Consider the following 22,028-nt stretch of genomic DNA (forward strand, 5'->3'; position numbering starts at 1 on the left):
ATTCAGTACCCAGCAACTAAAAGAAACAATTATCTACTTAGATTACAACCTCTTTTAAGGACAGAGCTAAATCATTTATCTTGATTCCCAAGTTGACAAGCAATGTCTGGTATAGAGCATAGTGAGGAGAGGGATAAAGAATAAGATGTAACACAGAGTAGGAAGAAAAAGGATATGTGTGGGTACTGATTGTGCAGGAACTTGTAGGCCCTGATTAAGACTTTGGACATTTTTTTTTTAAACAAAGATGGGGTCTCTACGTTGTCCAAAGCTGGTCTCTTTCTATCTTTCTTTCTTTTGGGGGGAAAAGGGGGGATGTGGATTTAATCCAGGGGCATTTTAACTCTGAGCTACATACCCAGCCTTTTTAATTTTTTAAATTTTGAGACAGGGTCTCACAAAGTTGCTGAGGTTGTCCTTGAACCTATTATCCTTTCTCAGCCACCTTGCCCCGCCCAAATCTCTGAGATTATATGTGCACCTGGCCTAAAACTGATCTTGAACTCCTGGACTGAAGCTATCGCTATCCCCCACTTCAGCCTCCAGAGCAGCTGAGATTACAGCCATGTGCCACTATGCCCAGTTAAGACCTTGGATTTTATGGGTTGTGATATGAAGTCAAGAAGAGGGTTTTAAGCATTGAATGGACATTGTCGACCTTCTATTTTAAAATAAGATCATTCTGGTGGCTGTGGCAAAGAACCTGTATGAAGGAAACATGGAAGCCGAATAGCTACCAATGAATATACCAAAAGGAACATGTTCACTAAAAGACACAAAAATTTTCATAGCAACTTTATTCATAATAACCACAAATTGGAAACAATCCAAATTTCCATCAGCATTAGAATAGATAAATTGTAGTAGAGTCATACAATGGAATACAACACAAAGTAAAAATGAATTGCTTCTACTACATCCACATGGATTACCCTCACAAACATATTGAACAAAGACACGAAAGAGTGCATATAATTATTCCACTTATATAGTTTTTAAACAGGTAAAGCTAACTGATGGTGATACAGGTCAGAATAGCAGTTATCTGTGTGTGAGAAAGGCATAAGGACACCTACTGGGGTGACAGAAATATTTCTATCATGATCTGGGTGGTACATTCAAATATACACTTAATTTTTGTCAACTTTCAAGTTTTACATCAATAAAAAGGCAAAAATATATTGAAAAAATTGTATAAATGGAGAAATACAATCATGTTAATCAGTAGTGTTACCTTCCAAATATTTCTGGCTTTCCTCCCTGGTTGTGGAAGGATTTTGCTCCTAGGACTGAGGTGTGGCCGTGTTACTTTAAGGGTCTACAAGTTATTTGTCAAACTTTTTTCATTTCCCAAACTGAGCAGCCACATCCCTGATGGTAACTGCTTTGTCAGCCTGAGTCCCAGAATGAGGAAAATAAAGAATAAGGATTAAGAAACTTTTTCTGTAAAGGGCCACAAAGTAAAAATTTTAGGCTTTGTGAGACATATACTTGCTGTTGAAACTATTCAACTCTGCCACTGTAAAACACAATCAGCCATAGAAAATATATAAATGGACAAGGCTGTACTCCAATAAAACTTTTAAAAAATAAATAAAACAATTAAAAAATAGTAAAAAAAAAAAAAGAGAGAGAGAGAGAGAGAGAGAGAGAGAGAGAGAGAGAAACATAAATCAGGATGGATTTTGACTATGGGCTGTAGTTTGCCAACCCCTTACCTAGAACAAAGTCCCTAGACAAGTTGCAAGAGACAACTTATTTAAAACCCTAAGATTTTGTAGCGGTTACTAAAATACTGAACCCAATGGCCTAGTGATTAATTGGCAGGCATTCAGGAAATTACTACTGGAGGATGAAAGAAATAACCTACACAGGGACAATTGCTATTAAGGAGAGGCCAAACTATTCTTTGAGATAAACTAGAAGGCTGATAATCTACCCTTTACTAAATAAAAAGAAAAATTATTTTGTGGTTGATTTTGGCTGCATCTGACAAAATGTAGAGAAGAAATAACTCAGAAAAGAACTGGTCAGTTTACAGGCAGAAATGGAAAGAAATAGAATCATAAACTCAAATACTTACTGGGTAGAATGAAGCAACTTTTCAATTATAAGACAAAAGTGAAAAATCCTTTCACTTAAAGGTTGATTAAATAGTTCTATAGCAAGGATCAAATCACTGGATGACTACCATATCTACTGTTAAGATCTCTGAATGAATTAATGTGACTCAGATTAAAAATCCAACTAAGAGTATAATGGTAGTTAATCCTGTAAATTAGAACAGTTTAAGGAAAGAGACTAAGGGTATGGCTCCCCTACTTAAGACTGAAGGCCTGTTACCCAGAAATTAAGTTCAGAGAGGCATGGAAATATGAAAGCAAAGAAATATAGCAAATCTAAAAGTATGAATTAACTATACAGCACTTTGGGGTCATCTTCCTTGCAGAGATGATAAGAACCTTATGCAGGTGGGAAAGCAAATGAACTGAATAACTAGTGACCAGAGGACGAAGTCATTCTTCTAATATTTTGTTAAATTTACTTACTTTTAAATTCCAGAAGAGCCAGAAATCATCTGTAAAGGAAAGTAGCAAAATAAATAGCATGCCATTTTCTCCTAGGGTTGATGCCTACAAAAGGAAAAATGGATATTAACTCTTATGGGGCATTATCTTTCTCTAATACTGAATGTAACTTTTTAATTACTGAAATTTAATCTTAGGTCAATCTAAAAAGTTGTCCAATCTTTTCTCTCTATATGTAGGTTCCTTTGGAAATCTGCCTTTAGAATAAAAGAAAAATAAGACTATATCATGAATGGACGTAATATTACACAGTGGATTTATGTGAGTACAGCTGGGTTTGAATCCTAATACTCACTGTTTACTAGGGAAAACTGCAATCTCAGTTTGTTTCCTTGACAACATTCACATCTGTGAACCACATGCTAAGCACTGCACTAAATTCTAGGAATACAACAATGAGGTCCCTAGTCACAAAGAACTTAGCTTTATTGTTAATTTGCAATGTGTTTTACAACTACCTAGTGAACAGGTAGGATGACTGTGAAGGTCAAATGCGACTGTGCTAGAGCTTCAAAGATTGTAAAACACTACACAAATATTTATTTATTCAAACATTTCTTAAAATGCCAGGCATTGTGCTAACTGCTAAAGATAAAATAGTGAGCAAGGTTTATATGGTCCCTGCCCTTGTAAAGCTTAGTCTAGCAGTGATCAATAACCAGTAATAAGAGCTAAGTGTATGGCAGGAAGAACAGGGTGTTTAGGGAGTTTAGTTCACGGGAACTAGTCTAGAGGCATCAACAAAGGCTACCTAGATGAAGGTACATATAAACTGAGACTTGAAAGATAAATAAAAATTTGTATTATATTCTAAGGGTAATGATTAAAGCATAGGACTGACATGAACAGAATGACTCAGTTTTTGGCTTGAGTAAGGGCAATTGGATGGTTGGTAGTGATAATTCTGTTTACTGAAGAAAAGAGGAACAATGAGCAGGAGGTTTGGGGTCAAGATCAATGATGTGTTTTGGTGCCTGTGAGGCAGCAAGGTAGATTTGTTAGTAATTAAATATATGACTTGGGAAAAATCCAGAAAAGAAATATGAATTTGGGAGTATTTGCATACAGGTGGTAACTGAAGCCATGGAAGGAGATGAGATTGACTAGGGAGATGGAAGGGAGATAAGGCAAGGGAGAGTAGGTAGCCTTGAAAAAAAAAAAAGAAGAACAGATATTTAAGGGAAGAGGTGCCTGCAAAGAAGACTAAGAAAGCATACCTGGAACTAAAATCTCCTCAATCTAAAGTAACAGTTCAAGGATGGTAAAGATATTGACAAGGACTTAGTGAGCTTGATAGAACAGTCAGAGTGGCAAAACAGAAAACAAGGAGAGCAAATTTTTCAAGAAACAAGGGGGAATGGGAGATATGGGGAAGTAATTGGTAAGTACACAGTTTTTTTTTTTTAAATGGTACTTATTTCATCTATATGCACTGATACAACAGGAACAATAACAGCTATATATTTATAAAAGAAAAGACTGCCATGCAGCTACAGAATTACTTAATACAGAAAACAGTAAAATACACTTTTTTTAAAAAATAAACAAGACTAGTTATAGCAAATTCTCTTTTTATGAGGATCAATGTTAAAATCCTTGCTTTTATCTCTCCCCACTCAGTTACTATATGGTGCAAACTAATTTTAGTTATCACGTTAAGCAAAACATACTAGAACTTCACAAAATATACAAGATTTCAATATCTGAGGAACTGGGATTAGAAAGCAGAAGCAGCCTTCAAGTCTTACAAACTTTCTCACAAGTAATAAAGCATTTGCTGTGAAAGCAACACTCAAAAACTATAGGGAAATTACCGGTAGACTTATTTTTTTCAGTTTTTCACAGTCATCTTTTCAGATATTTGAGCTTACTCTTTGCTAATCAAAATCTCAACTTGATATTATTAATATATAAGAGGTTTATCTGCCCCAAACTAATTGTGTATACTAGGAGAGAGCCCTTTAATCTGATTCAGAATTAATTACTGATTTACAAATGCTATTATGTGAGCTACTGGAACCTTTATTGCACCTTACCAGCTAACCTTGGAATATTGAAATTAGTCTCCCCATCAAGTATTCCATCAGTTTACCCAACTTGCCTAATTTTGCTTCTACCGGTAATTTGCCCTGTTTCTTGACATAATATGTACACTGAGGGTTTACGGGCAGGGAGAGATAATTCTTCATAATGCCAGACTGTTGTATATACTGCAGGAGGGAGCGGTCTTTAGGTTGAAATGCCAGCAGAAACCCCCCCAGCAAATAAGACAACCAAAAAGGTGTCCCTACACATTTCGTAGCATCCTCTAGAAGGGAGGGTTACTACCTCTGATTGAGAAGCACTGAAACAATTTTGCTTCCTAGGCTCTAACAGCATCCATTAAGATAGCTTGTGCATCAGTTCCTTCTAAATTCTTGGTTGTTTCCTGGTTCCTTGAATTTGCTGGATTAGTGACCACAGCATAAAGTGCTGCAACAGTTAAAGACTTAGTAGCACAAGTTTTCAAACTGTACTTGGGAATCTATGATATACAAGTTAAGTCCTGTTTTTAAATTAGTTTTATATATTGGACTTTAATGTGAGATTGCCTTGTCACAATTAATATAAGTTTAAAGTAACTATTTTAGCACAAAGCAGATGTCTTACTAGAAATGAGGCATTACTATAATCTGTGAATAAGACCAATTCTTGAAATTTAAATATTTCTACTTGTGCACTGTCTTTACCAAACGTGTGAGATAGTCTTAAATTTTAGAATAAATCAATTTCCAGCAACTAGCAAAATCTGATATCATTTTAAAAGTTTCCTTTAAATAGGAATTCTTTATAAAGCGGTAACACGCACATAAAATAAGCTAAAACATCTCACACCTCCTCATCATGAAGTGCAAAAAGCTGTTTTTTTCCTCACCCTTTTGATAGGGCCAAACTGCTGTCTAGAGTAGGAAAAAGAATTGCTAACTAGCAAAGGTTAAGATTCTATACTTACCAAAGTCCTTTGATAGGCAAGCTGATAAAACATCCCCCAGTTGTGAAAAATTCAGGGAAAACCCCCAGAAATTGGTTAAGTCTTATCTCCAAATTGCAGGAAGCCTCCTAAAATCAGCCACCTAAAAACAATTCTTGCTCCTTTGACTAAATTTTTGATTACTTCCTCTGTTAGTAATATCAGATTCACTGGGGTGAATGGGGGAAGGTAAGAGGAAGGAAATCTGGCAATATTTATTTCAGACTCAGAAATGTTTTAAAAATATAGTCTCAAAACATTTTGTTAGACAAAATACCTCCACTGTATGTTATGTTATTCTTTTTTTGAACTCATGAACTTGCTATGTGAGTTTTTGCAAATTAGTTTAAACACTTAAGGGGTTGCTAACTTCAGACTACAGGAATCAAAATTTTAAAACTTCATTAAAATAAAAGTTAAATTTTTGGCATATATTCTCAGAACACCTTAAAAACAGACTTCTAATTCAACTAATGTTGTCAATATTAAACTCCTTAAAATCAATTATACCATAAAAGTAAAAGACAATGACTTTTCCATTAAACAAAGTTTTTTTTAAAAAAGGTGGTATTCTCATGTTTCAGTCCCATGCTGCCATATGAAAAAAAAGGCAACTGTCAGGAGGTTCTGAATTGTGATTGATTTGGATGTCTTGTAGTAAGCTTGGTGTTTTCCAACAATCCAAATTAGAAAACTTGGGGGAAAAAAAAAAAAAACAGATTTTTGCTTCTGGTATTCTTTCAATGTTGTACTACAAAGGCTTATAGATTAGCTTCATTTATTCCTCTCACAAGATCATCCCAACTGGGAACCATTTCAGTTGTGGCAACCCGAAACAGGGCTTGAAGATGCTCATCTGTCAGTGGCTGGCTCAAAGTGTGTTGGTTTCGAGTCAGATAAGAAAAAGCCTTTTCACAGATTTGGTTACTATCGAACAAGGATGCCACCTTATAGGCAACCCCTTTGATAATTGGGTAAGATTCAGCAGGCAATCCAGCATAGAACTGTCCCAGGGTTTTGACTCTATATTCATTCCAAAGGCTAGTATTTGCCTGAAGTTTTGTCAGCTCCACTCTTACTGAAATAGGTGCATATTCGGGTTTAAAGTTAAATGGATTTGAAAAAAGTTCTAAGTCCTTTTTGATGAATCTTAGGTCCTTAAAATGTCTCTCAAAATCTTTCTGCAGACGAGAGATCACCATTTGATATCTGTCGGGATCAAATATTTTTTGATCTTCCTTATATTGCTGTTTAAGCTCATCAACAACTTCTTTGAAAGCAGGAAAGTCTGTTAGATTTTTTTCTTCAATATGTCTCTGAAATAAATTCAGCTTACTTTCAAAAGTACAAATATGGTCAAAGGCAGAAGCAGCAAAGACTTTACTAGTTTGCAATTCTTCACTGAGTTCTTGAAGGTAGTTCATAACATCCACCAAAAAGCCAAAGTCACAAAGCCATTGCTTGTCTGTGAAATGGACTGTTGTTGCCCCTACTGAAACCAAGAATGCTTCTATTTCTTTTCGTAATGAAAATATTAATTTTAAAGATTTCCCTCTTCTAAGCCAGTTGTTCAGACATCGTCCATTAATCCTTTCACCATGCTCTGACTCAGATTCAGTTAGTAAAGACTGAAACTCCGGTCGCCTAACGCCTCTGGTCTTAATTAAAACTATCCATTCTGATATGGTATTTACGATCTGATTAATATCTATGTCATAAGAGCTCAACAGTTCCAAGTGAAGAAATCCTGAATAGTGGATAACATTCCAACAGTTGGGACTCACGGCCTTTTCTCTCATGTATGAGACCAGTCCTGAGTTCTCACCAATCATTCTCAAAGTGTGCGTCGTGGTCAGTCCAACCATTCGCTGCAAGCTAAGCCCTGCTCTCTGCAAAGACTCTAGAATGGCCGACATGAGTGCACCAACACTGAAGTGATGAGTCAGGTTGATTATGGTCAGAAGGTCTTCCTGCACCTCCAAATCATGGCCGACGCCACGAATAAAGACCAGGAGATAGTTCTCATAGGCCACAAAAGCCTGGTCGTCCAAGGCAAGAGAATAGGCTTTAAATTGTCTGGCTCGGTTAAAAAGCTGACAACGTAGATTACTGTCAATGCTCAGAATCCTCTGCCTTGTGATCTCTGGAGACAGATTAATTCTTTGCAAGACGCCTACATGCTCCGGCAGTACCTCTTTTAGCAATATCTCCATGCACTGGTGTACAAAGTCCCCCTCAGCCCAGCCGCGACCCTTCAAGGCCAACAGGCGACAGAGCCCGAGGCCTGCACGAGCAGCTTTCTCCTCTGGAGTGAGCAAGGTGCTCAACGACATGTCGCCCTGACGCAGACGCTCCACCAAGGCCGCGCGATCGCCCTCCGCCACATACCGCTCATAGTATTCGTGTTCCGCCTCGTAGTGGCGCCTGACGTCACGTTCGCGGGTAGAAGCGACAAGGCGGCGACAGACCAAGCACAGGGCCCCATCGCCCTCTGGAGGTTCCACCACCAAGTAACGCTGGGTCCATTCGGGCCGGAAAACAAGAGCCTCGTCGACGTCCATCTTGCTCCTTTTGGGCGTCATCCACATTCTGCCAGAGTACACAAGAACGGGATCAACCTCAGAGAGGCCGCAAAGCGAGGGGAGGAGCCCGACTAACGGCAAGCAGCTCCAGCGCTCTGCGCCAGATCACCTCAGCAGCCGGACACCAGCCTTTGCCATGGAATCTCCGTTCCTATTGGCTGGAGATTTCGTAGTCCCTGTAGCTACGACCCACAAACCAATTGGAAGAGCCGACAGTGATTTCTAACGCGCAAGCGCACATCCTTCTAAGCGAGCGCGAGGCAGCTTTAGGAACAGACGAAAAGGCCCAGCAGCCCACGCAGTTGAGAAACTTGATTGGCATTCAAGCTGCCCAATCAACAGCTGCCACTACAGGGTGGTACAGGATGTGTAAACCATAATTGAAGGAAGACCAAGGGCTTGAGGGACTGAAGTGATTGGCTGAAGGTACTTCCGGCGAGCATCTGGACGCGACTTGGGCCTCTCTGGCGCCAAAATGTCGCTTGTGGCGGGGGTTATTCGGCGGTTAGACGAGACAGTGGTGAATCGCATCGCGGCGGGGGAAGTTATTCAGCGTCCAGCAAATGCGATCAAAGAGATGATTGAAAACTGGTATGGAGGGAGTCGAGCCTGGTTCGCTTAGATTTTACGACCTAACGGGCCGCTTCTCTGAATGGCGCGGACACGCCTCCGTGACGAGGGCGGAGGCGCATCCGGCGCAGGCCCGTGTCATTGGAAGCCGCTGGAATCCTGGGCGCGCATCGGTCCCGCCTTTTCCTTTCCCGCAACCGAGAATTTCTCCACTGCTCTCGCGATACCTAGATTCTAGGGCGTGTGGAGCGCCTGTAGCGGGGGTGTGTTCGGCCTAGCTTTAGTGGTACCGTGAACTCAGAGAGCTACTTAAAATTATGCAAAAGATGCGAAATTAAGGATGTATAAAAATTTATCGTGGGAGAAAAAAAAAATTCTTTCAGAGTATACCATGTTATCAGTTTCCTATTCAAGAAATCAAACGTGTTCAAAGGCACAATTGTTGAGTTTTACTAAAAATAAATCGTTGGGGGCTAAGGCTGTAGCTCAGTGGTGGAGAGCTCCCAAGCACGTGTGAGGCACTGGGTTCCATCCTCTGCGCCACGTAAAAATCAGGAATAAAATAAACGCATTGTGTCCATCTACAGCTAAAAATATTTTTAAAAAATAATAATAAATCATTGGAGTTTTAAGACAGGCTAATGGACGTTGGGCTTAACTTTGAATTCCCTTATTACCAAGTCAGTGGCCTCACTGCCTTTTACTTTTTGGAGAGGTGCTTTGAAGATGTCTGACTTATTAGGGCATCTGTTGATTCTAATGCTTAGCCCTGTCGCAAACATGGAGCAAAGATGTTAAAAAAATATGTGGAAAGAAAATTGGGCATGAACTGTAAACCTTACAAAAGACAAGTACCCAAAAACTATGTCATGTCCTTTGTATTAAAATCACTTGATGTTAATAAAGTCCATACATAATTAGAAAAGAAAAATCTTTCTGGAGAAGAATGACAGATTTGTAGAGAGATTCATTGTAAAAACATAAAGCATTCAGAGCGATGGGACTGAAAGAGCAGTGGGTCAGAAAGGACCTCAGAGGGAAAATAAGAAAATTGGTAGAAGAGACACACACAAAAAGAAACATGGAACCTGGGGACGTTTTCATTTGATTTGTGGTGGTAGTATAAGTCGTTGTCTGGCTTTTGTTTCTATAGTGTTAGAATAAACAGAATAACTTAAAACCAATTATTGTACCTTGTCCAAATTCTGTACAACAAAACTAAACATACTAGTTCAGTGGCTTATAATTAATTCTGTAAGCAGAGATTTTATATGGAGTCCAGTTAGACTCTTTAATATATGTCATGATGGCTGATACAACATCAATAAAGGGGCTCCTGAGAAAGGTCTTTAATGTTTAAATAACTTATTTTCTTTTTTCTGAATACAGAATTTTCTGTGAGCAAGTCAATAACTTCTTTCTCATGCAGCCCCAGGCTGAATTTATTTTGTCTAATAGGTGCTTTGTCTGTATAGGCTACTCTGTGAAAGCACGAAAGATTTATTGACTTCTTTAAGAACTTTCTGCCTTACCATTTTTTTCTTTACCATACGTATGTTTTTCTTTGTTTTGTTTTTGGTGGTACTGGAGATTGAACTCAGAGGCACCCTGCTACTGAGCTACATCCCTAACCTTTTTTGAGAAAGGGTCTCCCTAGTAACCCAGGCTGGCTTCAAACTTATGATCCCTCTGCCTTAACTTCCAAAGGAGGTGGGATTATGTGCCATCACACCTGACTATATTTTCTTAAAGAGAAGGGATAATGGAAAAAAACATTTAGAATTTTTAAAAATGACATTAGAGTCACTTAGAAATCTGGATAAAATTGATAGTAAAATTAGTTGAGAAGAGAGAAAGATGTGTTTGCTGAAAGGTTCCTACTTCTGAATTTAACTTTTTTCCCTAAAAGAATAGAAATAGTGCTGAATGACCTATTAGAAATGATGTTGTTCTTCTTTCTATCTTACACAATATGTAAATTCGTATGATGTAGACATGGAGTGTGTAAAACAAATGAAAAACACATCACTCAAGCACTCTTGTATTTATTTAGAGTTCATTGCTATTGCTTGACATATATTAAAATACATGCATGCAATAGAATAGTTGCAGACTGATAATCTATTTTCTGTTTGATTTGCCAGTTTAGATGCAAAATCCACGAGTATTCAAGTGGTTGTTAAAGAGGGAGGTCTGAAGTTGATTCAGATCCAGGACAATGGCACTGGAATCAGGGTAAGTAAAACCTCAGAAAAACAGGATGTTTGTGTGCTTCATGTCATATCTCTGCAGGAAAATGCAGAACCTTTCCCCTTACTGGAAACTTTAGGCTTTTGTAATTGGAAATTTTTGACTGAAGAATTCAATACAAACAATAATTATGTGTTCTATTTTGTGTTGTATATTGTTCAGTGGAAACAGCAGTGAATAAAATAGACAAAAATCCTTTCTCATACTACAATGGGTATTTCCATTATAGTAATGAGAAACAAGCAGGTATAATAAATAGTATGTCATATGGCATTAAGTATTATAGAGAAAACTAAAGCAAAGGAAAGAAAATGGGGGTGTGGGTAGGAACACAACTTAAATAATTCAGGAAGGCTTTAGTATGGATATGATATTTAAGGAGAGATGTGGTAGAGATCAAGGAATAAATCATGAAATTATTCAAAGGATAAATCTTCTGGGCAGAAAGAACAGAAAAGACAAAGATCATGAGATGAAGAATGCCTGGCATGTTTAAGGACCCAGAAGAAAGCAAGTGTGTCTAAAGCAGGTTGAGCAAGGAGATGAGGTCAGAGAGAGAACATGCTGGACTTTGTGGTACATAGTAAAATCTTTGGCTTTTTTAGTGACTGTGGTAGAATACTACTAGAGGGTTTTAAGCAAACTGTTATATGATTTGGTGGTTTTATAAAAAGTTCTTTGTTTGCCGTGTGGGAAAATAGACTGCAGAAAGACAGGGCAGGGACAAGGAGGAGGCTCTTGCAACAATTCAGGAGGGTATATTAGTGCCTTGGATCAATTTGGCTGTAGAAGAGATATAAGAAGCAATGTGATCCTGAGTTAATTATGAAGGCAAAGCTCTCAGAATTTGTGATGTTGGGTGTGAGAGGAAAAATCAGGATTGAATTTGGTTTTGGCCTACATAAATGGTAAAAAAAAAAATTGCCATTTACTGAATGGGAAAGATTATGGAAGAAACAGGTTTGGGGAAGATGGAAAGTTCATTTTGGCGCACATTAAATTTAAGATTTTTCTTTGTGTGAGGGTCTGGAATGCAGTGTATAGTTTGCAGGTAAAAATTTGAGAGTTGTCTGCATTTTGATACTGTTAAAGAGCATAAGACTTGGGGCTGGGGTTGTGGCCCAGTGGTAGCACGTTCACCTAGCACGTGCAAGGTGCTAGGTTTGATCCTCAGCACCACATAAAAATAAATAAATAAATAAAACAAAGGTATTGTGTTCAACTACAACTAAAAAGATATCTTTTTAAAAAAAGCATAAGACTCACCTAAAAAGGTGCTCAGCATTAGTGAGAAGGAAATGCAAATACAAGCCACAGTGAGATACCACATCACACCCATTATTAGGATGACTGTTATCAAAATAATAACAAAATTATTGGCAAGAAGGTAGAGAAATTGGACTCCTTCTGGATTGCTGATGGAAATGTAAAATAGTGTAGCCACTTTGAAAAGTGGTATGGTGATTCCTCAAAAAATAAAACAGAATTGCCATATGTTTCAACAATTCCACTTCTGTTACACACAGAAAGTGAAAGCAAGAACTTGAACAGATATTTGTATAATCATGTTCATTGCAGCACTATTTACGATAGTTAACTGGTAAAAATTCAAGTGTCTATCAACAGATGAATGGATAAACAAGATGTGATGCATATATACAAGATGGGATGATATTTAGGCTTAAATAAGAATAAAATTTTGACAAATGCTACAATATGGATGAACCTGAAAGACACTATGTTAAGTGAAATAAATTAGTCACAAAAGAACAAATATGTGATTCCTATTATATGAGGTTTCTAGAATAGTCAAATGCATTAAACTCAAAGTAGAATGGTGGTTTGCAGGGATTGGGGGAAGATGAAGAATGGAGAGTTATTGATGATTGAGTACAGAGATTCAATTTGGGGAAGATGAAAAAGTTCTGGAGATGGTTGCTTAACCCTGTGAATGTATTTAATACCACTGAACTGGATAATTAAAAATGGTTAAGATGAAAGTTTTATGTTAACATGTATTTTATTATAATTTAAAAAATTGTAGATATTTAAAAGTTTTTCTAATTAAAAAAGTAGGCTATGAGACTGAATGAGATCATCAAGATAGTGAGTATAGATAAGGATGAGATCCACAAATGAAATCCTGTGTTCCTCCAGGGGTAGGAGGTAGAAATAGCAAATGACACTGAAAAGGAATAGCCTAGTAAGAAAGTAGGAACGCCAAAACAATGTGGTATTCTGGATACAAAGTGAGGAAGTCTCCACTAATTTAAAAACGCTTCTAAGAGAAATTTATTTCTAAATTAAATTGATAAAATGGAAATTCAGGAAGATTTAGAAAAATGGATAACATAATTATTTGCTTTTTTTTTTTTTTTTCATTTTCTAGAAGGAAGATCTGGATATTGTATGTGAGAGGTTCACTACAAGTAAACTGCAGACCTTTGAGGACTTAACCAGTATTTCTACCTATGGCTTTCGGGGTGAGGTAAGTTAAGGTTTAAAGAAATGTGTAAAATATCCTCACATGATGACATTGCTGTCATTTCAGCATATATTTCTCAATATGAAAGGTAATAAGATTTGGTATATTTTACTTGTTAATTATATGCAAATTTGAACCAACTTAATTAAATTTAGTTTCCAGGACTGAAAATTATTCATAAATATTCAATATTACTATAAACTCCCCAGATATTATGTGTCACTTGATAGAAATACCCAAAACCACTTATAAAGTTTTCTTGTCAAAAACTGAAATGTGGAGCTGGGTGTGACAGTGCATGCCTGGAATCACAGCTACTAGAGAGGCTGAGACAAGAGGGTTACAAATACAAGTATAGCTTGGGCAATGTAGTGAGACCCTGTCTCAAAATACAAAAATTAAAGAAGATTGGGGGTGTAGCTGAGTGGTAATGCATTTGCCTAACATGTCAGGTCCTGGGTTCACTCTTCAGGACCACCAAAAAAAGAAACAAACAAAAAAGTGAATCTGGGGGCTGGGGTTGTGGCTCAGTGGTAGAGCACTTGCCTAGTACTTGTGAGGCACTGGGTTCGATCCTCAGCACTGCATAAAAATAAAAAAATAAAATAAAGGTATTGTGTCCAACTACAACTAATATATATATTATGTATATAATATATATAGATATATTTCATTCATATATATATGAATGAAAGTGAATCTGCTCAATATTTGTATCTAAGTAGCAATATAGGAAAAACATAGAAGTCAAGCAATAGTAGAGAAGGATAACAATCACCTCTAGATTAAGAGAGATTTAAAAGGCCTTATGAATCAACTTCATTTACTAGAGCTTATTGAATCCTACTGTGAACAAAGTGTGGAAAAAAAATGAGACATATTTGAGATGTATTTGAACTATTTGATAGCATTAAGGAGAAATTATTAAGTCTCTTGTTATAAAATATCATGAGGTTCATTTGAGCTTGTGTTTTTTAAGATACACTCTAAATTATATGTTGGTAAAATTATAGGAATGTATGATATGGAAAATAGACAAAAATATTTTTAAGACTGAATGGGATCTCTATTTTTTAAGTTAATTCCTATGGATACCTTTTCATCCAATAAGTATAGGCCTACATAATTTTTAATGGGTACACATTATTTTATTATGTATGCATACTATAGGTTGTTTGAGTGACTTCCTATTAAGACTCTGCTGTTTTTTCCAATGTAAAGCTTTGATGAAATACTGCATTTTGTTTAGTTATTTTCTTAGAATAAATTTATAGAAGTAACATTCCTGGGTAAAAGTAAACATACTTTTAAGACAATTGGTAGTGTTTTCTTATTGCTGGCTGCCCAAAATTACCACAAACTTAGTGGCATAAAACAACACAAATTTATTATCCTGTACTTCTGGAGGTCAGAAGACTTGGAGCTTACTTGGTCATTTTCTTTCTGGAGGCTATAGAGAACCAGAGAAACTCTCATGAGTAGTTATTTTGGGAAAACAAGAGTGGAGGTAGAGAAGAGGAAAGGAGCCTATTACTTTTCATTTTAGGGCTTTCTGTAGCTTCTGAACTTTTTATCATCATGGGCATGTATTACTTTTACTTAATTTTTAAAAATTAAAAAGTGTCTCTGATCTAATCTGTGTAATGTTGTTCTATTTACTTCAAACCAGAGTATTCTCAAGATCCTTGTGCTCATAGTGATAGTGACCCGAGGCTGCCTCAGGTCAAGCTCCAGAAACACAGTTTCATTCTGGCTTTGAAATTCCCTGGGTCAGTTTCCAAGCCCATGGTCTCTGGAGCATTGCCCTAGCTGTGGAACATCTTCAGGGCTATTATCTCACTGCAGTTAAACAGGGAAGATTTATTGAGGTTTTGTGCCAGCCATGGTTCTCAGCAGATGTATGTATTAACTCTTAATTCTGATAGTAGCCCCACAGAGTAGTTTTTTCAGAAGCCCTGTTTTATACAGGGAGAAGTATACAGAGTGATGAAGAATGTAGTCAGGGCACACAGCTAGAAAGTGACAGAGTGGGAAACTGAACCAGGCCCTTGACTCCACAGTCTGTGCTCCTGTCTGCTGTTTCCCTGTCAGCAACAATGCCTCTTTGAAGCAGCAAGACCATCTGCTGTACCATGTGTAGTGTCACTCTCTCTTCCAGAGGTTGTGTAGTACTGTACTACTGTACATATGTAATGTTCTTCCTTACATAGATCTCCAAATAATTTGCTTTTTTTAATGATGAAAATTACATAAACCAAGGATTCTTGACAAAGTAATCTCTGAGCCCGATCGATGTTGCTTTTTTTGTTTTTTTTTTTTTTATTTTTGCCCAGGCTAGTCACAAACTCCTGAATGCAGGTGATCTTCCTGCCTCAGCCTGCCAAGTAGAGCTATGTTCCTTTTAATGAATTGAACCTCCTTCAAGTGTGTAGAAGCTGTTATGAAGACCCCATTATAGCACAGTTTCTGGGTGGCATCTTTATATACTATGTTGTCCTTGTGAAGAGATTCAGATCTCAAAGGACCAGGAAACCAGTCTGAGTTATAAGGGGAAAGAAATGGTCATGGGTTTCTAAAATATATTTTGATGTAATTGCTTATTAAAAAAAAATAGCTTTGCTGGGCACAGTGGCGCTGCACACCTATAATCCTAGCAGCTCAGGAGGCTGAGGCAGGAAGATTGTGAATTCAGAGCTGGCCTTGGCAAAAGTGAGGTAATAAACAACTCATTGAGACCCTGTCTCTAAATAAAATACAAAATAGGGCTGGGGATGTGGCTTAGTGGTCAAAAGCCTGTGAGTTCAAACCCTGGTACCCCCCTCCCAAGTTTTGAGTAACAATTTATAGCATCATCTATTTGGAGTGATTTCATTATCCATTTCTGAAGGCAAGTTTTAAAATTTATTGAAGGGGTTACAGGTATGACTTAGTGGTAGCATGCTTTCCTAGCATGCATGAGGCCTTGGGTCTTCAAAAGACAATGTGTTAAGGTCTTGTCCCCAGCTTGGCATTATTGAAAACTTTAAGAGGTGGGCCTAGTAGGAGGTCTTCAGATCATTGGGGGTGTGCCCTTTAAGGAGGTAATGGGCCCCTTCCTCTCCTTCATTTCTTTTGGCATTCCACAGCCATGAGGTGAGTGACTTTGCTTCCCCTATCCCCACCCATGCTCTTCACCATTATTGTGCCTTGCTATAGACTCAAAAGCACAGAGGCTAACTCACCATGGAGTAAGTCTCTGACTGAGCCCCAGTAAGACTTTTCTCTTGGGCTGGGGATGTGGCTCAAGCAGTAGCGCACTCACCTGGCATGCGTGTGGCCCAGGTTCGATCCTCTGCACCACATACAAACAAAGATGTTGTGTCCGACTAAAACTAAAAAATAAATATTAAAAAATTCTCTCTCTCTCTCTCTCTGTCTCTCTCTCTCTCTCTCATTCTCACTCTCTCTTTAAAAAAAAAGACTTTTCTTTTTATAAGTTGTTTATTTCATATATTTGTTCTGTAGTAATAGAAAGCTAACTAATACAATGGCTATAGTTCTTTTTTTTTTTTTTAAATACTTTTTTTATTTAAAAATTTTAAAATTCTAATTTGTTACATATGACAGCAGAATGCATTACAATTAATATTACACATACAGCACAATTTTTCATATCTCTGGTTGAATACAATATATATTCACACTATTCGTGTCTTTATACAGGTATTTACGGTAATGATATCCATCTCATTCCACCATCATTTTTACCCCTTTAGTCTCTTCTTTTCCCTCCCACCCCTTTGCCCTATCTGGAGTTCATCTAATCCTCCCATGCTCCCCTTCCTGATCCCATTGTGAATCAGCCTCCTTATATCAGAGAAAACATTTGGCATTTGATTTTTGGGGATTGGCTTACTTCACTTAGCATGATATTCTCCAGTTCCGCCCATTTACCTGCAAATGTCATGATTTTATTCTCATATTGCTAAGTAATATTCCATTGCTTATATATACCACATTTTCTTTATTTATCTACTAAAAGGCATCTAGGTTGGTTCCTCAGTTTAGCTATTGTGAATTGTGCCACTGTAAACATTGATGTAGCTGTGTCCCTGTAGTATGCTGTTTTTAAGTCCTTTATACATAGACAGAGGAGCAGGATAGCTGGGTGAAATGGTGGTTCTTTTCCCAGTTTTCCAGGGAATCTGCATACTGCTTTCCGTATTGGCTGTACCAATTTGTAGTTCCACCAGCAATGTATTAATAGCTGCCATTCTGACTGGAGTGAGATGAAATCTTAGAGTAGTTTTGATTTCCATTTCTCTAATAGCTAGAGGTATTGAACATTTTTAAATATATTTGTTGATTGATTATATATCATCTTCTGAGAGGTGTCTATTCAGTTCCTTGTTCTATTTATAGATTGGGCTATTTGTTTTTTTGGTGTTTAACTTATTGATTTCTTTTTTTTTTTTTCTTTTTTTTTTTTTATTGGTCGTTCATAACATTACATAGTTCTTAATACATCATATTACATGGTTTGATTCAAGTGGATTGTGAACTCCCGCTTTTACCCCGTATACAAATTGCTGTATCACATCAGTTACCCTTCCATTGATTGACATATTGCCTTTCTAGTGTCTGATGTATTCTGCTGTCTGTCCTATTGTCTACTATCCCCCCTCCCCTCCCCTCCCCTCCCCTCCCTGCCGCAAACTGCCCGGCCCCGGGCCTGCTGAGTCCCGCTCCTGCTGCCGAGCACTGCCTGCGGCACCCCTGCTGAGCGATCCCCTGCTGAGCTGTCAGTGCACACGGGCTTGCAATCTTGCAACCCGGTTGGGCACAAAAACACAAGCCAGTCAAACTGAGACAAAGTTTTATTTAGAGAGAGGCCGTGTGCGTCCCCTAACAGGTGGGTCCGCCACGTGTGTGTCCACCTGAGCCGGGGGGGGGGGGGGGGGGGGGGTTTCCACTTCCCCCGGAACACCCTCCTACCATCCTTTTCCAACCAATGGGAACTCTCCCATTACAAGAGTGACATGAGTAACCTGAGTCCTGAAATGGGCCCAGCTGAACAGCATGAGTCCAAATACCATATGAATGTGAATTGCTGGCTGGCAGTCAATAAAATCCAAAGGTGCCTGTATCAATATTTTTGCTGTGGCTCCTAACATCTGCCCCCTACTGTTTAAATAAACAACAGGCAAATGTGGCTAAGGACCGTGCCTGTTAGGTATGTCCAATTCACATATGGTTCTTACCCGTCATGGGAAAACTGACCTTATTGCGTCAGTCTCCTGGCTTAGGTTGATACCACTGTAACCGAATCATACCCGTCACTGACTACCGGTCCAGTATATAGCCATACCTGTGTAATAGGCCTATGCACCAGTGGGGGGGTGAGGTTCTTGCCTCACCTCTGTTGGCCCCCAAATTTAACCTTGGTGCCAGTGGGGGGGTGAGGTTCTTGCCTCACCTCTGTTGGCCCCCAAATTTAGACCATCACTAGCAGAAGGGAGAAAGACGCAGAATTGCCACGACACCAAGCCAATTGACGGCTCCTATGGAAACACTGGTGACACATCAGCTAAGATATTTAGCACTACCAGTTCGCTGTATCAACAAATAGAACACAATGTATACAGGTGATACATAGTCCAGACAAGTTGTGTAAGCAGTTCAAAGTGGAGGAGTCTATCAATATGTCCATTTCCTCCCAAAGTAAATTAAGTCCTTGATTGAGCAGTCTTATTGAGTTATTTTGATTGATGTATCAATTTATACAGTTTATAGTGATAGCTATCATAAAAGTTGTAGTTTGGTCTTAGTCTTCACCGGCACTGGGATGGAGATGGGAATTATGGCCATGTTGCTAAAGAGACATTATCCTGAACAGAATTATGAAATATAATGAAAAGGAAAGGTGAAAGTAAACAAACATATCTGTTAACCACCTTTAAAAACAAAATTTAATAACAGCTGTTTACCTAAAGTAAATTAAACCATATAAGTCACGTGACTAAATTTTTTTTTTTTTTTGAATACTTGTATCTATATATACATGAGCGCTCCTTATAAATGAAATATGGACATACACACATACAACACAAAACAGCATACATAACATAGAACATATAAGACAATAGTAAATAAAGGCCTTGTAGCTATAGCTAGGTGAAATCTCCATTGCAATGTTTAAAAACTTTACAGTTAAAAAATAAATAAATAAATAAAACACAGTCAAAAAAATAAAACTGATCAGAAAAACATTAACCTAGGTTTGTATGAGCTTAAAAAATAAGGTAAAATAAAATAAAATAAAATAAAATAGAACTTTATGATGTGGGAAAAATGCAAATAATAAAATAGATATTGAAAAAGGCACCGTGGTAAATCACTGTCGCAGATGCAAGAATAGCCAGGCTGGAACTCTGGATATCAGCTGTTATGGATTTGAGTCAAATCATCTTCTTTTTCTGTAGAAATTGTTTTAGTTAATCTCTCTGGAATCCAAATTGGTTGCTGTTCCTCCTGTGGAAAAACACAGACGGAGCCCCGACTCCAGACTATTACTGGGTCCGGACCTTTCCATTGTCCTGTTAGAATATCTTTCCAAAGTACCTTAGGCTTATGTACATTTTTCGGATACATATGTCTTTCCGCAGCACTAAGTCCTGATGAATCCAAATTTAGAAAGTTTAGAGTAAAAAGGGTTATTTTAAGTTTATCTTTGGGGGATATATACCCCTTACTAATTCCCTCTCTTTGCTTTAATAAGTACATTTTTATAGTTTGATGAGCTCTTTCAACTATGCCTTGTCCCTGTGGGTTGTATGGGATTCCTGTTATATGAGTAATGCCAAATGATGAGCAAAATTGTTTAAAAGACTTGGAGATGTAACCAGGACCGTTATCGGTTTTTAACTGTTTAGGAACACCCACAGTGGCAAAATTTTGTAAGCAATGAGCTATAACATCTTTAGTTTTTTCTCCGGGATGAAGGGAGCCCATCAAAAATCCAGAAGAAGTATCAACTGTAACATGTAAATATTTTAATTTTCCAAATTCTGGCAAGTGTGTGACGTCCATCTGCCAAATATGGTTAGGTATCAGTCCTCTAGGATTGACTCCAAGATTAACTTGTGGCAAAAATGTCACACAATTTTGACATTGTTTTATTATATGTCTGGCTTGTTCTTTAGTTATTTTAAAACGTTTTTGTAAAGTATTAGCATTGACATGGAACCTTTTATGAAAATTTATAGCTTCTTCTATTGTGGAGAAAATATGTATGTCATGTGTAGATTTATCTGCTAGTTCATTACCCAAACTAAGGGCTCCAGGCAATCCTGTATGTGCTCTGATATGTCCTATAAAGAATGGATCCTTTCTATCCCAGATTAGACTTTGTATAGCAGAGAACAAAGAGAAAACAGTAGAGGAAGAAGAAATCCTACCAGCATCTTCAAGAGATACGATAGCATTAACTACATACTGACTATCAGAAAATAAATTAAATGTAGAATCTTTGAACATCATAAAAGCTTGCAATACTGCATTGAGCTCTACCTTTTGAGCTGATTGTTTGGGTACTAAAAATGTAAAAGTTTGATCAGGAGTAACTACTGCTGCTGTACCATTATTTGACCCATCAGTGAATATATTTGGAGCATTTATGATAGGGGTTTTTCTTGTCATTTTTGGAAAAACTACAGGATGCTTAGACCAAAAGGACAACAAAGGATTAGATGGCAAGTGATTATCAAATGCAACACTAGATTTACACATGATTATTGCCCAAGTATTTAACTCATTAGCTAACTCATCAATTTGATCCATAGTATATGGAGTAATAATTTTATTGGGAGAAATCCCAAACACTCCTTTTGCTGCCTTTATTCCTTTGAGTATTAATTGCCCTACAGCCTCAGGATATCTAGTAAGAATAGTATTAGGAGAATAAGATAAATGTATCCATAATAATGGACCTTCTTGCCAAAATACCCCTGTAGGAATATTTTTTGTCGGTAGTACAATAAATAATAAAGGCAAACTTATATCAATTCTATCCAAATGCATATTTTCCATATATGTTTCAATGATTTTTAATGCCTTTCTAGCTTCAGGCGTTAACATGCGGGGTGAATTTGGATCTGATGGACCTTTTAAAATATCAAATAAAGGTCCTAATTCTCCTGTTGGTATGCCTAGATAAGGCCTTATCCAATTTATATCTCCCAATAACTTTTGAAAGTCATTAAGTGATTTGAGTTGATCTACTCGTATTTGAATTTTTGGTGGACGGACCATGGTTGAGGATAATAGAACTCCTAAATAATTAATTGGAAGATTTAATTGTACTTTATCTATTGCTATCTCTAGATTATAATTTTTTAATAAGTTTGTAAGCGTGGCATAACATTCTAGCAATGTGTTTTTATCTTTATGTGCCATTAACACATCATCCATATAGTGAAATATCTGTAGTTCAGGGTTTTGAATTCTAAGTGGCTGGATTGCTTTATCAACATAAATTTGGCACAAAGTTGGGCTGTTAGCCATCC

General features: G+C 37.5%; 2 protein-coding genes across 4 annotated transcripts in view; one reads left to right on the top strand and one right to left on the bottom strand.

Annotated features, from left to right (window-relative positions):
* Positions 1 to 780: 780 nt before the first annotated feature.
* Positions 781 to 8,297, bottom strand: Epm2aip1 (EPM2A interacting protein 1). 3 transcript variants are annotated; one of them, XM_026405996.2, is made up of 3 exons: positions 5,581 to 8,297; positions 2,550 to 2,578; positions 781 to 1,579 (listed from the first exon to the last, which is right to left on the bottom strand). In XM_026405996.2, the coding sequence occupies exon 1, from the start codon at positions 8,184 to 8,186 to the stop codon at positions 6,360 to 6,362; it is 1,827 nt and encodes a 608-aa protein (XP_026261781.1). In that variant the 5' UTR covers positions 8,187 to 8,297; the 3' UTR covers positions 781 to 1,579; positions 2,550 to 2,578; positions 5,581 to 6,359. The 3 variants fall into 3 exon arrangements, with proteins under 3 accessions (XP_026261781.1, XP_026261765.1, XP_077652391.1); XM_026405980.2 differs by having other exon boundaries at positions 781 to 2,633; XM_077796265.1 differs by having other exon boundaries at positions 2,550 to 8,297.
* A 274-nt stretch (positions 8,298 to 8,571) lies between these two features.
* The window catches only part of Mlh1 (mutL homolog 1), a 53,211-nt gene continuing 39,754 nt past the window's right edge, over positions 8,572 to 22,028 (top strand). Inside the window, exons 1-3 of the mRNA XM_026405962.2 lie at positions 8,572 to 8,771; positions 10,895 to 10,985; positions 13,390 to 13,488. Coding sequence (XP_026261747.1) covers positions 8,656 to 8,771; positions 10,895 to 10,985; positions 13,390 to 13,488 — 306 coding nt within the window. The 5' untranslated portion in view covers positions 8,572 to 8,655. The remainder of the gene's footprint in view (positions 8,772 to 10,894; positions 10,986 to 13,389; positions 13,489 to 22,028) is intronic.

The sequence above is a fragment of the Urocitellus parryii genome, chromosome 3 (assembly GCF_045843805.1).
Source record: "Urocitellus parryii isolate mUroPar1 chromosome 3, mUroPar1.hap1, whole genome shotgun sequence".
In the NCBI taxonomy this organism is placed as follows: domain Eukaryota; kingdom Metazoa; phylum Chordata; class Mammalia; order Rodentia; family Sciuridae; genus Urocitellus; species Urocitellus parryii.